The 14,740-nt window shown below is 37.1% G+C and overlaps 1 protein-coding gene across 50 annotated transcripts in view; it reads right to left on the bottom strand.

The window, feature by feature from the left end:
• Positions 1–14,740, bottom strand: part of ICA1 (islet cell autoantigen 1) — a 65,999-nt gene that overhangs the window by 5,831 nt on the left and 45,428 nt on the right. For 18 of the 50 annotated variants that reach the window (XM_086856185.1, XM_086856176.1, XM_086856380.1 and 15 more), the window contains 5 exons: positions 11,484–11,578; positions 9,444–9,493; positions 5,701–5,742; positions 3,246–3,278; positions 1,671–1,946 (listed from right to left, as the gene is read on the bottom strand). In XM_086856185.1, coding sequence (XP_086712311.1) covers positions 1,671–1,946; positions 3,246–3,278; positions 5,701–5,742; positions 9,444–9,493; positions 11,484–11,578 — 496 coding nt within the window. Of the gene's footprint in view, positions 1–1,670; positions 1,947–3,245; positions 3,279–5,700; positions 5,743–5,859; positions 5,923–9,443; positions 9,494–11,483; positions 11,579–14,740 lie in introns of all 50 variants that reach the window. The other 32 variants (XM_086856049.1, XM_086856073.1, XM_086856306.1 and 29 more) reach the window with 3 other exon arrangements.

Here is a 14,740-nt window from a genome sequence, read left to right as displayed (position 1 = left end):
TAAGATTCAAGCTGAGTTTTTACAGGATATAAAATGGACCAAATTTCATCTTCTGTAAAAAAAAAAAGAAACAAAAAATTTGGAAATATTTAGAAAGATAAAACTAAACCAGAACACTTAGGAAGATTAGTTTCAGATATAATCATTCAGCTGATCACCCCTGACTTTTCAAATGCCAGTACATCAATTACCACAATCTTCTGCCAAAACCTTGGATCCATTTGAAAACATGCACATATTTTACCTTTTATTCTTTTTTACTCAAAAAGATTTTAGCATACCATATTGACTGGAAAGGATTTTCCATTTCTAGTATTCCTTGAATGCAACATTACTGAATTCTGATCCTGAAGTCTCTAGCACTGCACCCAATGCCAGTGCAAATGAAAGCTAACAGCAACCTCAGAAAGGATGCACAACTCTGCCTGTTATTTATACCTAAAAAATACTTTTCCTTTAAAAACACATTTGCATTTAAGAATGGAAATTACATGGAAATGTAAAATATATTTAAAGATATGTAAAGTTGTGGAAAAAAAATATCAATCTCATAATATTTCTGTTGCTATTTTTAGTAATTTGCTTAAAAATCGTGTACCTTATAAAAGAATACATCTAAACCTGTGCATAATTACAAATGTCATTCTCCCACTTTTCATATAAGTTCTGAAGCCAATGAACCAAGGTGTCTTGCTCCAGGGGTGCTGTTAGCAACTGTATTAGTTCTAAAGTAAATATGACTTTCTTATTCCTGCCAAAATGTCACAGGTTATTTTACATCACGTATGACTCGTCCAGTTGCAGGGGTTCTAAGAAATAGTCCCCAGGATAGGATCAGCCTGCTACTCTTTCCTATATTGCTCCTCCCCAGGTGAGATTTAAATGACTTGGGACAGAGCCCAAAAAGACAAGGTCCCCTCCAGCTTGCAAAGCCCTACAGAAGACCCAGCAAGGAGGACAAAGGTGGGTGCTGTTGGCTGTTTATCACCAGCCTGCCTTCCTCCCTCCCTTCCTTCCCCAAGGCCAAAGCAGCAGCAGGAAAGCACTGGCCTAGTTCCCCTCTTTTCCCCAGCAGTAGCTTGGAAAAGCCAAGAGAATTAACTGCACAGAATAAAGAGGAGAGGAAGAGTTGCATCAGTAACAAGCCTGCAAGAGAAATCTACCTATATGATTGCTGAGACAACCCATTCTGCCTGACCCATATCCCTACATGCAATGGTATAGGTTGCTTGAGGGGGTGGGAAAAAAAAAAGAGAATTCAACTGATTTTCACTACATGGTTTAAAAATAGTATCCTCAGACAAAATATAGTAATCATTTTTGGTTCCTTGGCCCCTTAATAGAGACAGCAGTTGTGATTTCATCAGTAAAACCCACTCAAACATATTTTCTGTTTCACGACGAAAAAAGATCTCAAAGTTCTATAGAACATTTCAAGAAATTCAATGAAAACATTCAAGGCAGTAAACCCTGATAAGTTTTGGGTATTTCATTCAAACACTGAATGAGAAGGGCTAGAAAAATAAGTAAGTTACTCATGTCTTTTTTTCCTCCAGGCACAATTTCTGCAGCTAGGGCACAATATAAACTTTCACCACACTTTTACATACCAGAAAACCATACTCTAAACTCTAACCCAAACATACTGACAGAACAAGATGAGCTCTCACCGTGTAAAGATGACTGCAAGTCATTCATGTTTTGGTCTAGCAGCTGTGAGGGCAAGTAGCCTGATGGTGCTGGTACTGCAGATGATGAAGTGTTCTCCCCATCTCTAGCTGAAGAGTTCATGGTGAGATCAGCAGCCTGTCCAAAAACAGCTGTCCACTCTTTGCTAAATTCCCCCTCATCCAAAGATGAGGCGTTGAGGATCTCATTTAGTAATACCATGTCATCCTTATCACCAGGTTCTGGCTCCAAGGATCTCACAAACTTTTCCTTTGAAGCTGTCTCAGAACAAGAAAGTCAAGAGAAATAAATTTTTTTAGAGAAAGTAAAGAAGGAACTTTTAAAAACATAGCCAATTTAGGCTAGGTATGTTAAGTGAGATGGAATATGTTTGCATGAATATTTGTTTTCTTTTTTATACTCAACTATTTTGGACATCTGGCTTTATACCTTATGCAACAAATAATTCCTTCATTGTCTTAGATAACCTCACTGCTGTTAAGACTCGTTTCTCATTAAAAATACTACAAGTATGCCTAAAAATCTATTAAACACACCAAAATCATTACAGAGTCTAATATTTGAATCACTGGAAAATACTACTCTTATGTTGCTTCTTGAAACATTTTATGAAAGTCTCAAAAAAAACCCAATTATAAACTAAAAAAAAAAAATCAATTAAGACTTGGGGATTTAAGATCATCCTCATGACCTTCTGATCAATTCTTGACTTATTGGGGTACTTCCCCATAAAAAAGGTTAGTCTGTGACACAGAGTGAGATTTCTACACTTATCAGTGCTGTAGTATTTTTTTTCTTCTCATAAGCTGCTGAGAAATAATTGGGGCTCTCTTTCCTTCTGATTTCCTGTACTAATTTTTCAGCACCAGAACTGCAGCAGAAGAAGCTCATAGATTACTTGAGTCACTGCTCCTTAAAAACATTTTTTTCCTATTTTAGAAATGTTAAATAGTTATATATAACACATGAAACTGGGAACCAGGATCATTATCCTTTTTCAAAATATTTTGAGAGTTAAAGAACTATCAAGAACCCCCGAGTGTTATTTTACTTGGAAGCATCTGGAGCTCCACTGTGGAAGTCTGCAGATCACAAAAATGGTGGTTAACAAGGCTGATAAGGTTACATTCCTGAAGCCCAAATCAGTTCATCTTAATTATGCTTGCCTCAATCTTGTGGTAAGGCACAGAAGCAACTTCAGTTTTCCAAAGCTTGGGTAGATCAGCTGAACTCTCCAATTTGTATTCAACTTAAAAAATGCTTTTAACCCTTTTGGGTCGGGATAAAAGACTGACAGTAGCAAGTATTTGCAACAGATCATATTAACTGAAACTCAACAGCCTTCTCAGAAAAGTTTCTTGGTAACAGCTGTAATAATTTATAATGAAACGGCAGAAGTTGAGTCATAGGAGGAAAAAAAGCTCAAAACTGTGTTTTAAAATAGGCTCATGCGTCAGCACACACACCTACGTACTAAGAAACAAATAAACCAACACACAAAATTATTTTATTCATTACTTAAGTCATCTGTGAGATTCAACTCCTTTCTAACTCACATTTTGGTATACCTCTGTACTCCCTGACAGGGCCTAAAAATTAGAAATAGAAACATTAGAAACACATCAATTCTCCTGATGTTCCCCCTAGACTATAACTAAAATACCACAGAAAACGATTTGTTTTTATGAATATTCAGGGTGTTTTGCCATCTTTAGATGAAGAGCAAAGAATATTAACATCGTCCAAATACCTCCAATTCCCCAAAGTTTTTCAGCAGGTAAGACAAAGGGGTAAATCCTCCCGCAGGAGAAACACACCTGCTATTTCAAAGGCCCTTAAGAGCTCTGAGCTCTGAAGGGCACCACCACCTCCAAGCTGCTCTCAGGAAGCCCCTTCATGAACTTGCAGGGGCAGATGCAAAGGGAGCAGCATTTGTAGCAGATCTGCTACGACACAGCACCAACACCACATGTAACCACAAGTGCCCTGAACGGAACAAATGCAGCAGCACAGCTCAGAGCCAAGCTCTGCTTCATCTGGGGAACCATTGCAGGAGCCATATCTTGACTTTAGGAGCAAGTACAACTATAAAGTTTTACATGTGAAGAGCAGCCAGGTTTTGCTGCAGGGTGTACGACCACCAGAAATCTGAGGAGTGATACATTTTATAGCTCAGAAATCTTCCAGATCTTCCTGTGGGGACTGTGCACCCGTGGCAGGGCAGGATAGGGTGTGTTCAGGCTCAGGCTGCCCTGAGTAGGCAGCAGCACCAAGTTTTACTCTTGTTTGCAATAAAGGTTATCTAGAAACCAGTCTTGCTTACCGAGATATTATTCTTGTGGTATCTCTGCTAGATTACTAGAATGATAGGGACTTTCTCACTTTACCCATAAATCTTCTATTATTTCTTTTCCTGTTTCTGTTTTTACTGCCCATTTTCAGTCAAAATCCTTTCTTCTGTCTGCACATGCTGCCCCAACTTATAAATGCCTATGAAAAAAATCCAAACCTTCCAATAAAACACTAAAAGAACAATCTGACTATATTCTTTTTGTACTTGTTTGAACAAGCCTCTAGCAATGCTCACAATTCCTTTGTAAACATACCTCATTTTGCTGCTATTAAAAAAAGGGAAGAGAAACTAAAAATATTTACAACAGTACATGATTGGCAACACATGATAAATAAAGACTTCCTTCTGAAACACACATGAAAGTATACCTCTACCTATACTGCTCCACTTAAAATAGTACAATATTCATTAGGCTAAAGCTAGCTAATGTGTAAAATCTGGGCGAATTGCTGATATTTTAGCAGTGCCATAGCCATCCTTAACCGATGCAGACACCCTCACAGCAGTTTTTGTATTAATTCAACTGTTTAAGTAATGAAAAAAGTGTTCTAAGTGACACAGCTAAGCTTGTATGAGCAATAATTTCATGTATTATCTGCATCTCCACTAGGAAGGCCCAACAAGGAGTGAAACTGAGAAAGAAAACCAGAAGAAAAAAATGCCACTATCAGACATGCACTGATCTTTTTTATTAACCACAGAAAATAAGTCATTGTTACCTTATCTATTCAGCAGATTAGGGCTGCTTCTGCAGACAGCTGAGGAACTTTCCTGGTGCCTGCCTTCATGGGTGATTCCCCACATGGATAATTTCCCCCCAGTGTAATACACTGCCCATGGCAAATCCAAAGTCAAGGTATTTGCAAATGTCTTTACCTACCATGAATGCAGTGTTTTAAATACCAAAATGCTCTCAGTTTGATTAAACCACAGAAAGGTATTTTTTTTTTTTTCTTTGCTTCATTTGAGTTGCCACAATTGTTTTGGTTGCTAAAGTTTTTTTACTCATTCTTCTGAGATATGAGTGAAAAGCAATTGAAAAATTATAGACAACACTGACTTCTTATGATAACTTAAAAAACTTTAACCCAGATATTTCATATGTTATCTGGTAAAACAGCACTTCCCCTTGAGCTGTCAAGGATCTCACAGAAGTGTAAGGACAGCACAGTGGATTCAGTTAACTTTGTCTGAAAGAACACCAGTGCTTACATGATTTTAAGAAAACTACATTATTTGTTTCTGATATGTACATTTTTAACACAAAGTATTGTGGCTACTAGTGTATTGCCAAGAGCTGTAGCACAACAACTAAAAAAACAAAATGAAAAATTTGTGAAATGTTATAGGAGGGGTAAGGTTTACAATGGAACCTATTTCAGTTGCACAAATAGTATATAATCCAGTCTACCTAATCTTGAATTACCTGGTATAAACATTTTATCCCCAGTAAGGTTTACTTCATATTGTAACATCAGGAATAGTGCCTCTGCTGAGTTTCCTTTAAAACTATTTCAATACTGCAGCTATTTAAATACAGCTGCATAATTTCATTCCACCTGTCAGACTTTGAAAGAAATTAAGATCTAAAATTAAAAGTACACTTGGCTACTATGGTTGAAAAGCAAATGAAACAGACATGCACAGTCATATCATACCATTTTCTTCAGGTTGCAGGTCTAATAACTCATCTATAGCACCTAAAAAAGAAAAAAAAAGAACAAATAAAGAAATAGTAAAAGCCACAAAGGAAGATCTGCAGCACATTGACAATCAGTATGTAAACATGTAAAGATAGTTTTCTTAAGTGTTTTCACCTGAGTTCTGCTCGTGGTTACAATGTCCTTGTAACGTGGAGATGACATCCTTGCCATCATCAGCTGTAATTGAGATCCATAAACATGTCAAATTGCACTTGGCAGGAGACCATGCTTATAAACAATGCCACTATAAGATCAACATGCAATGGTTGTTGGGATTCATGTTTTGAATGAGTCATGTTTAAAATCAGCCTGGTCACAATGAATGGAAGGTCCAAGGTACATGCATTTCAAAGTGAGGCAAATTTCTGAGTAACAATCTGAGGGAGATCTTGAGTCCCTGGCTACTACATGATCCTCTCCAGGCTGAGCACACCTAACTAAGGCAACTGCAATAATCAGTCCTCCAGAAGCAGAGAAATTTATTTTAGAAGCTCATACTTAGGCCAGGAAAGCACAAAAAGTGCCAGAACCTTGTCACTCTTTAAACTGCCTTCCTTAAAATATGTTCTTCCTCATGAGACAAACTCTGGGAACAGGGAGGAAGAGTCTTCACCCAAGGTACCCCAAGTCAGGATGCAAGTAACAGCATCTCTTCTGCAGGGAAATAAATGGACTAAGACCATCAGGGAGTCAATTGTAGAGCTGAGAGATATAGGCTGTTAGAGGTGACAAAACAGCTTAAATTCTCAGCAAGCTTCTTAGATGAGACATGGAGTCAAAACAATCATCTAGATGCTCTTTATCAGTGAAGAGAAAGGTACCTCCCTCAGGTGATTAACCCCATCTAAGACATATAGCAAAACATGAGGGATGAGTTACTGCTGAATATGTCTTTTACTCCCTTATTAACTGTTGAGGAAGTCTAGCTACTAGACGACTTAGTCTGTAGCTCTAAAGGCAAAGGAAGGGTTTGGCCACAGTATTGCCAGACCTGGAAGGCCCATCTGCTCTGAGCCTCACACAAGAGGCTGGAAAGGTGAAATAGAATTCTATTGTGTGAATAGAATTTTACTGTGAAATAAAAACTGAATCCAAACCCTTTTAAGAGAATTGCCAATCCCTTCCAAGAGAATCTTCCAGGTGTGTTCAGAACTACATGAAACAGAACAGCTTGCTGTTTGCATCATTGTCTTCATAAGGCTTTGCTAGGACAGAAATGTGCTCCTAGCACATGAATCAGCTGTTTGTTTAAGAACCCATGAGCACATCTGATTATACTCTTTATAGATATAGACAGGAGAGGGATAAACACACATGAACAAATATACTTGATGCTTTTATAAAAGCACAATGCACAAAGCTAAAGGGGAAAATCTCAACCCTTAAACTGTCTGGCAGAGGGTTAAAAAAAATCAGAAAGAGTTCTTCATCCCTATTCATGACAGGTGGGATATGGATGGCCACAGTTCTGTGACGAAAAAGGTAGAACTGTTGCCCAAAGCCTGCCTTGGCTGAGTGGTAAACATGATGGAGCCAATCTTAAAGGCATTTGTAGTATGGTAAAGGAAAATGCAGAGCAAATGATAAAAAAATGGAAGTTATGAAGTAGAAGTAGTTGGGTGAGAAAAATTAAGAAGCAACATAGCTCTCTCACTAGAAGCACTGTATATGCATGACTTTAGAATAAACAGGGTAATTTAAGAAAAAAACCCTTAGCAATGGCACAGACCTGATGGTGTATGAAGATGGAAAAATTTAGAAGACCAGTTAGAAATATTTCAAAACACTTCAGTTCCTTTTAGGGGTGATGAAGAAAGAGACAGAACAAAGTATTTATACTGTGGTGAAATATTTTACAGCCTGTAAGTAACTGAAATTCTAGAAAACATCTGCTAGAAAAATGTAAGCCATATTTTATACCCATATATATTAAAGTATCTTGTCAAAGATATATCTAATTAACTGCAAAATGGGTGAAACTTCAAAACACCGGAAAAGTCCTAATATAGTGTCTTTATTACAAAAAAACACCCAAACAACCATAATTAAACAGAGTGACTCAAATAACTATGTTACCATGGGCTGGTAGATCACCATTACCCCCAGTTAAAAGATTAATGGAATGCCACTCAGTATGGCATCCAGCAAAAGAATGTGAGCATAATAAATGCTCCTCTAATAATTTAATGTTTATTTTATGGAAAGCAGGCCTAGTTGAAAAAAAACAGCTAATTTAATTCTTTGATAAAACTTTGAGCTTTTTTCAGCAAAGATATTTGCTTAGAAACAACTTCACTTTGCACTGCACAGCCTTCCAGCTAAAAAGTTAGCACTGCATAACATCTATAACAAACATACTGAATGGATTAGGAATGTGATAACTAACAGATGTCAAAAACACGTTGTTAGGAGAAATAATTGCAAAGCAGAAGTGTTTCTAGTTTAGATCTGCAAGACTCACTGTTTTATCCATTGCTAGTCAATGGCTTTAGCAGTCATCTGGAAGTAAACACAAAATCACTCTTGAAAAAAAACGTGCACTAACAGACTATTAGAGGTGGTCAGTCAGTTCACTCATTTGGTTTCTGTAGTCAGAGCTGGGAGAATTTAATACAGCCAAGTTGTAAGTTATATCTCCAGGATTAAGGAATATAAGCTGTCCTGTAGAAAGGACAAATGAATCCTGGAAAGCTATGACTAAAAGGAACTGAGTCTTGGTAACTAATGCATTCAGTTACGAGCTTCAAACTTGACGTTGCAGCAAAATGGGATGTTCTTGGATACAGAAACAGGAATGTGAGTTTACCTTCTAGAAACATGAGAGGTGAGAACAATATCAGAAATCTTTGCCCAGCTATGACTTTCATATTTGAAAAGGGATTTTGTAAAGTGGAATGGAAACAAAATCTTCAAAAATAAAGATGAGATGACGAGTTCAAGACATCAATATGATTAACCCGCTGAAATAAAGACGTGACAATAGTCTTGACTTTCATGTAGTACCTTTTAAGTACCTTCATGAAAGAAAAAATATATTAAAATTATTCTCCATTTTTTATTAAGCCATTTATTATTTAACCATTAATTTAGTAGAAAAAGTTAGAGCATCTTGAAGAATTGCATGGATGACGATTCCACTTTTTACAGCACTTCATCACCCTCACTGCAAGCACTTGATTCTTAGTATGTACTCAGAATTTCCCTTTCTGTCACTGCTATCTATTCCCTCCTTTCTTTCTCAGTGCGCTTCCAACTGGAGTCTGGCTGTATCACTGGGTAATAACAACACATAAGGTCATTGGCAGCAGCTAAGTATGATCTTGCCTGGTTTTTGGGCAGAAGCTCCACTGAATTCATTTAGTTTTTCACAGACTATAGTTTAATGATTGGAACAAACTAGTGAGCTAAGTGGCACACTTCCTGTCTCACCTACTAACCTGCAGATCCCTTTCTTGAAGGGTACATGCCCCGTGTAAGAATTAGGCTTTGGAACACAAGATATTTGACCTGTCTGAGAAGGACTGAATGAAATACAGTGGGATGTAACATGTAAGAGATTAACAGATTCTCATGGGCTTTGGTTTTATGCACTTGTAGGGATTTGTTGGGTGAAGCTGATACAGGAAATAAACCAAACCACACAAAAAAGTCCAAGTGTTACAGCACTTATGGAGTTATGATAACATGAAATATAATACCTGAATAGTTTGATTCCTTGGTATGGCTCTCCTCATCTAATGAAATCAACCTTAATTTGAAAGAATAAGAAAAAAAATTGGAAAAATAATTATAAGGCTCTAAAATAACAATACATTTCCATCTTTTTGGTCAAATCATTACAGATTCATATAATTAACAAATAAACAGTAATAACAGATGGACTCTTGCATTTGCTGGTCAGTTGTTACCTTTTATTGTTTCACTGGCAGTTCTGTTAGAAATGAAAATTAGATTGAACTAGCAAATCCTATCAACTTCCATTATTAGTCTGACTTAATCTCTACTGAAAAGTATTGTGTATTCTGCATTTCCACATTTGGTCTTTCCAGCTATCATGAAGAAGCTACAACTGTTCCTCAGCCCCCTTCCCCTCCTTCTCCCCAAGAATGGAACCAACCACTTTGTGCCTCTCTTTTTAACAGCAATTAATTAAAAATCAAGAGTCAGGACAGTTCTGCCCCACATCAGCAGATTTGTAAAATAACAGATATAGCAGTGTTGATGAAAAAAATCTCTCAACAGGGTAAAAAGGTGTAGTTTACATGCAATTCTTATACAAAGGTGATCTCTTCAATGAAGAATACATAGCTTCAAACTGCTATTACTTTGTGTAAAGCCATTCAAGGAGTAGGGACTGAAGCAGCCACAGGGCTGGAGGTGGAAAGGACTGTGTGGGTGCATTCCTCCTATCCTCTAGTGATGGGACAGAAAAAGACACCTCCCCAGCTCTTGGGGGTAGGCCTGTGGTAGAGGAAAATTAGATTCAAATTCTAGTATAATGAATGTTTACTATGAATGGAAAGTTCATGAGGATTTAAAAAGCTTTGTCTTGTGTAATTCTTCTCGAATCTTAGATGTTTGTTTATGGTTTTAGGCAGCAAAAGGGTGACATATTTTTTCCCTCACTTTTATGCCAGACAAGGACAAGGATAAACCATAAATAAACAGAAGTACAACCATGACATGGCATCTGATGCATTTCCTGGTAGGTGCCAACGCACACATCTTGCATAAATCACACATTCATCCTAGAACTTTATATTCAACACTGAGGAGAGAGCTATTTATTAAACTCTATTACTGTCACATGAGAGGCAACAGATGGAAGTAAGTGCTGTGGAGACAACCACCTACCAAATAGTACTTGGTCAAGTCGTTTCTAATATCAACAGCAACAAATCTGACCAATTTATAAAGTGGTAAAGGTCAGTGGTTCTGAATCTGAACCAGAAAAATGACTGAAAACCTGAACTCCTTAAAAATTATTACAAACAGCTAAGCAAAATCCACTCATCAGTCAAGCTGTTCTCTGCTTTTTGACAACTGATCCTTTGCTGGGTGCTTCATTTAAGCAGGGACAGTCAAAACAACAGGTGGCAGCAGGATTATATCAACATTGTATCTCCTGGCAACCAAATCCTGACGGTCAGGTAGGGAAGGGATCGCATCTCTTTCTCCTGTTCTCCTCTCCCCATAGCAGTCCATTCATAAGTCCTTCTCTGCTCAGAGCTACAGGTAACTCAAAACTTGACAGCATCAGCTCACTTAGATGTACTTTATACTAAGTACCTATTGCTTCATTGGATTACTAACTGATGCTGTATACATTACAAAAACTAATTGCTGCTCGGAGCAATCAGTAATCTATATCCTTTTTCCAGGTGAAAGGAGACGCTGCTGAAAGGAGAAATACAATGCTCATATATCTTCTCCTATGTATAGCTGTTTACCATTTCTTTTAATAAAGAAAAAAATGAAGCAAAAGCTGAAAAGAAATAAAAAGACAACTAGGAAAGATGAAAAACACATAAGGGTTTCATGGGCCTTTTTAAAGCTCTTAATTTCACAATAAAGTTTATTAGCTTTCATGTACACATTACAAGATTTCAGGAATCTTTGTATTGAGGTAACCAGTAGAATTAGACTAGCTGTCTCTGTATCTCTACTCTCTCTAGCAATCAGGAAGCAGATTATAGACAAAATACTTATTATTTTGATATACAGGACATGTGACTTACTGACTCTGCTGATCTTCTGCTGAATTGGTGCTCCCAATCTGCTGGTCGTCCTTTTCTGCTTTTTCTGTTAGTTTATTCACAGGATCTTGCAAGCTCTAGATCATAACCGTAATATAAATGTAAAGAAGAAAACAAATTAGAGTCAGGGAAGTGTGTCATTTGAGACCAAACCTGATTACAGAACCAAAAAAAATGCAAAAGCAAAAATGGTTTTACACTACATCAAAATTGTATCTGACTCAAACAAGCAGAATTAAAAGTGTTAGAAGATACTCATTCAAATTGAGTCTATGAACACACTTTATATAAGAAGGTAACACATGGCAACTTCTAAACTCATGTTCTGTTTCTAATATTTCTAAACAATTATTTCTAGGTAAATATTTCCAATATTTCTAAGTAAATCTATCTATACCATGTGCAAAGCAGGCACAGATGGCATGTTACTTTGCTGCTTTGGGGATTTGCTTTCTTTTTTCCTCCTTATTTTCCCTTTTTTAAGATGAGAAAAATGAATTCTTTACATCTGTTTGTTCATCATATACTGCTTCTTTTCTTATTTGTTCTCTTTTTTTCCCCTACACAATTATTTACACAAACTTGGCAACTGCAGTGGTAGTTGAATGATGCTGCCTGTATCCTGAATATCAAAACAAGGTTTAAAACGTTGGATGATGGTTTGATGAAGGCCGGGTGTGGTATTATGAAATAATACCTACCACTACTGTCCCCCTTTGTACTCTGAAAGGCTCCAAGATAATGACATGCAGTTTCATGGTCAGCATTTTTATAACCAAAATTTGGAGATGAGCACAAGCCAACACAAGCATTATAGACTGACTTTTAAGTGATAAATACACTAATGGCTGTCACTCTCATGCATTCATTAGAAATTTTGATTAAAAAAATTAAATAAAAGAACACAGTAATTAAGTAAAGCAGATATTAAAAATGTAAGTATTTCTATCACTATGAAATGGTTTCACTGTGAAGGTGAAAAAAATTTCCTCTAAAGTCCAGCTCAGTTTCTGAAAAATTAAACCATGTTACATGTAAATAGTCTTGACCATCTGTAATTATAAATTTATTAATGTTGCCCTGATAGTCAGAGTAGTGCATCTCGCCCCAACTGCTCCCCATGCCTGCCTGCCCCCGAAAAAGCTAGGGGTAAAACAGAGAAGTCACCTTCCATACAAAACCTAAAACCCACAAAAATGTAGTGGATTTGCGTCTGGAATTTGAATAAAACAGGAATGTATTTAATGAAAAAAGTAAAACAAAAAATCAAGGCCTAATTGACTGAATCAAAGTTAGGGTGCCCAGGCAATTTGTCACAATAAAAGCATTCCCAGACACGTTACATGTCTTTTTTTGCAATGCCGTGTTAACCAGGACAGAGGAGTCCCCAGAAGGAGCATTCCACTTTCTGCTTGGTTCAGTATTTGTCTGTATGAGAAATCTACACTTCAGTATTTTAGAAACTAAACTTCTAGATTTGTCATGTGCTGCAGCTGCTTTTTTTACCCCCCTCTCAATGAGCTAATTCTACATAGAACTGCTGATTAATTTGTCATAAGCAGCCTCAGCATTGCAAACATGGTCAAAAGATGAAGGTCACAAAAACAGCAATAATAAAAAAAAGCATTAAAGAAATTAACCTTATTCTGTAGTTGCCACTTTTTTGACACTGTTGTTAACAAGAATCACATGTGCACTTCTTGGATGCTGAATAAGGACACTAGCCAACTCAGCTAGATAACTTATATATGAATGTCACACTTTACCTGCATTTGTATTAGCTATTGATTAGACTGCACTTCTTGTGCTATTGAAGTTGATGGGAATTACTCCATTGACTCCAAGAAGTCCTGGACTAGAGTTCAAGAACACACAAATATCAACTATACTTCCACAAAAGTGCAGTGTAGAGAAAGAAAGCAGCTCTGCATTATGGGGGCTGTGCTGCTTTGGGCACTTGAACTACCTTGGACATCTTCACAACAGGACACACAAACCACTGAATTAGGAGGTGATTGCTACCAAGTATAGCATCTCAGAGCTTGCTCCAAGAAGGTTTTAAAGGTTTTTGGACAAAAACTCAGAACTACTTTAACCACTGCCTAGCTATACAAATTAAAGAAAATTACTAGAAGTAAAGTCTGCGTATTGCATATTCACAAAAAAAAAAACCCCAAAACCAACAGGGAAATAAGCATCCTTCTTTAAGGACCTATATTTTCAGAAGCTTCCTTTGTCAGTGTTTCAGGAAATCCATATTTAAAAGGACTATGATCAAACCACGGAAACAGCATATAGAAATGGAGCTCACAAGTACCTTGGGAAGGAAACAGCATGATAATAATGGCAGTTACTATTTCCTTTATTAGAAAAATAAACACAGCTCTGAAATACAGCTTTGATTTCAATGGCGATTATGATAAAATTGTTAAAAATTAGAAGCTGTATTTTGATGCAATAACTCCATGTAACAACTTCATTTGGACTTAAAATCAGATACCAAATAATGAAATTATTTTCCTCACCCCTGCCTCTCTCTACTCTGCATTCTGAGGTTCACTACAAACTGAGGTAACTTTCCAAAAAGATTTTTAAAAGCTAGAGAATGAAATGAAACTGTTAAACTGTTAAAAAAGCCAGCCAATCATTTTCTAAACATGAATCCACAGTAATGCGATCACTGCTGTCAGCAGGCAGAGAAATAAAACCATAATATTATCTTAATTGTTTCAGGTTGCATTAGAAGAAAGGGGAGAAGCCTCACCATCTAGAAAGTGTAGTGATTAAACAGAGTTATAACAACACAGCCTGAGTTCAAACCAAAGCGAGTACATTTCAGCTGGACATACCCCTGACCTGGCTGCTCAGAGCACACAGATGTAACTCCACAGCACTTTTCTGGCTGCTCATGTGGACTAGAATGGGTTTTGTTGTGAGCTACACCATGTAAGCAGCTTAAAGTAGGATCCTTGCATATTTAGAAACCTATCTTCCTAGCTTCTTTAACCTCTCTTTTACTACAAAAATCAGATTAAGACCTTACACACTAGCAGAGCAAGTTCACAGTCATTCATTCTGCCTGATGTATCCATCTCTAACACCAAAAGTCACCCAGTGGTATTTCACCTGCTCTCAGTACTCAGACTAAGTATCCAGGCCAACAAGAGATTCCTGCACTGTAGAGTTAACTCTGGCTCCAGATCAGGCTCCATTTCTGACTGCTTCTCACTCACTAAATT

The sequence above is a fragment of the Cyanistes caeruleus genome, chromosome 1 (assembly GCF_971803275.1).
Source record: "Cyanistes caeruleus chromosome 1, bCyaCae1.hap1.1, whole genome shotgun sequence".
In the NCBI taxonomy this organism is placed as follows: domain Eukaryota; kingdom Metazoa; phylum Chordata; class Aves; order Passeriformes; family Paridae; genus Cyanistes; species Cyanistes caeruleus.
This window is presented reverse-complemented; position numbering and strand designations above follow the sequence as displayed.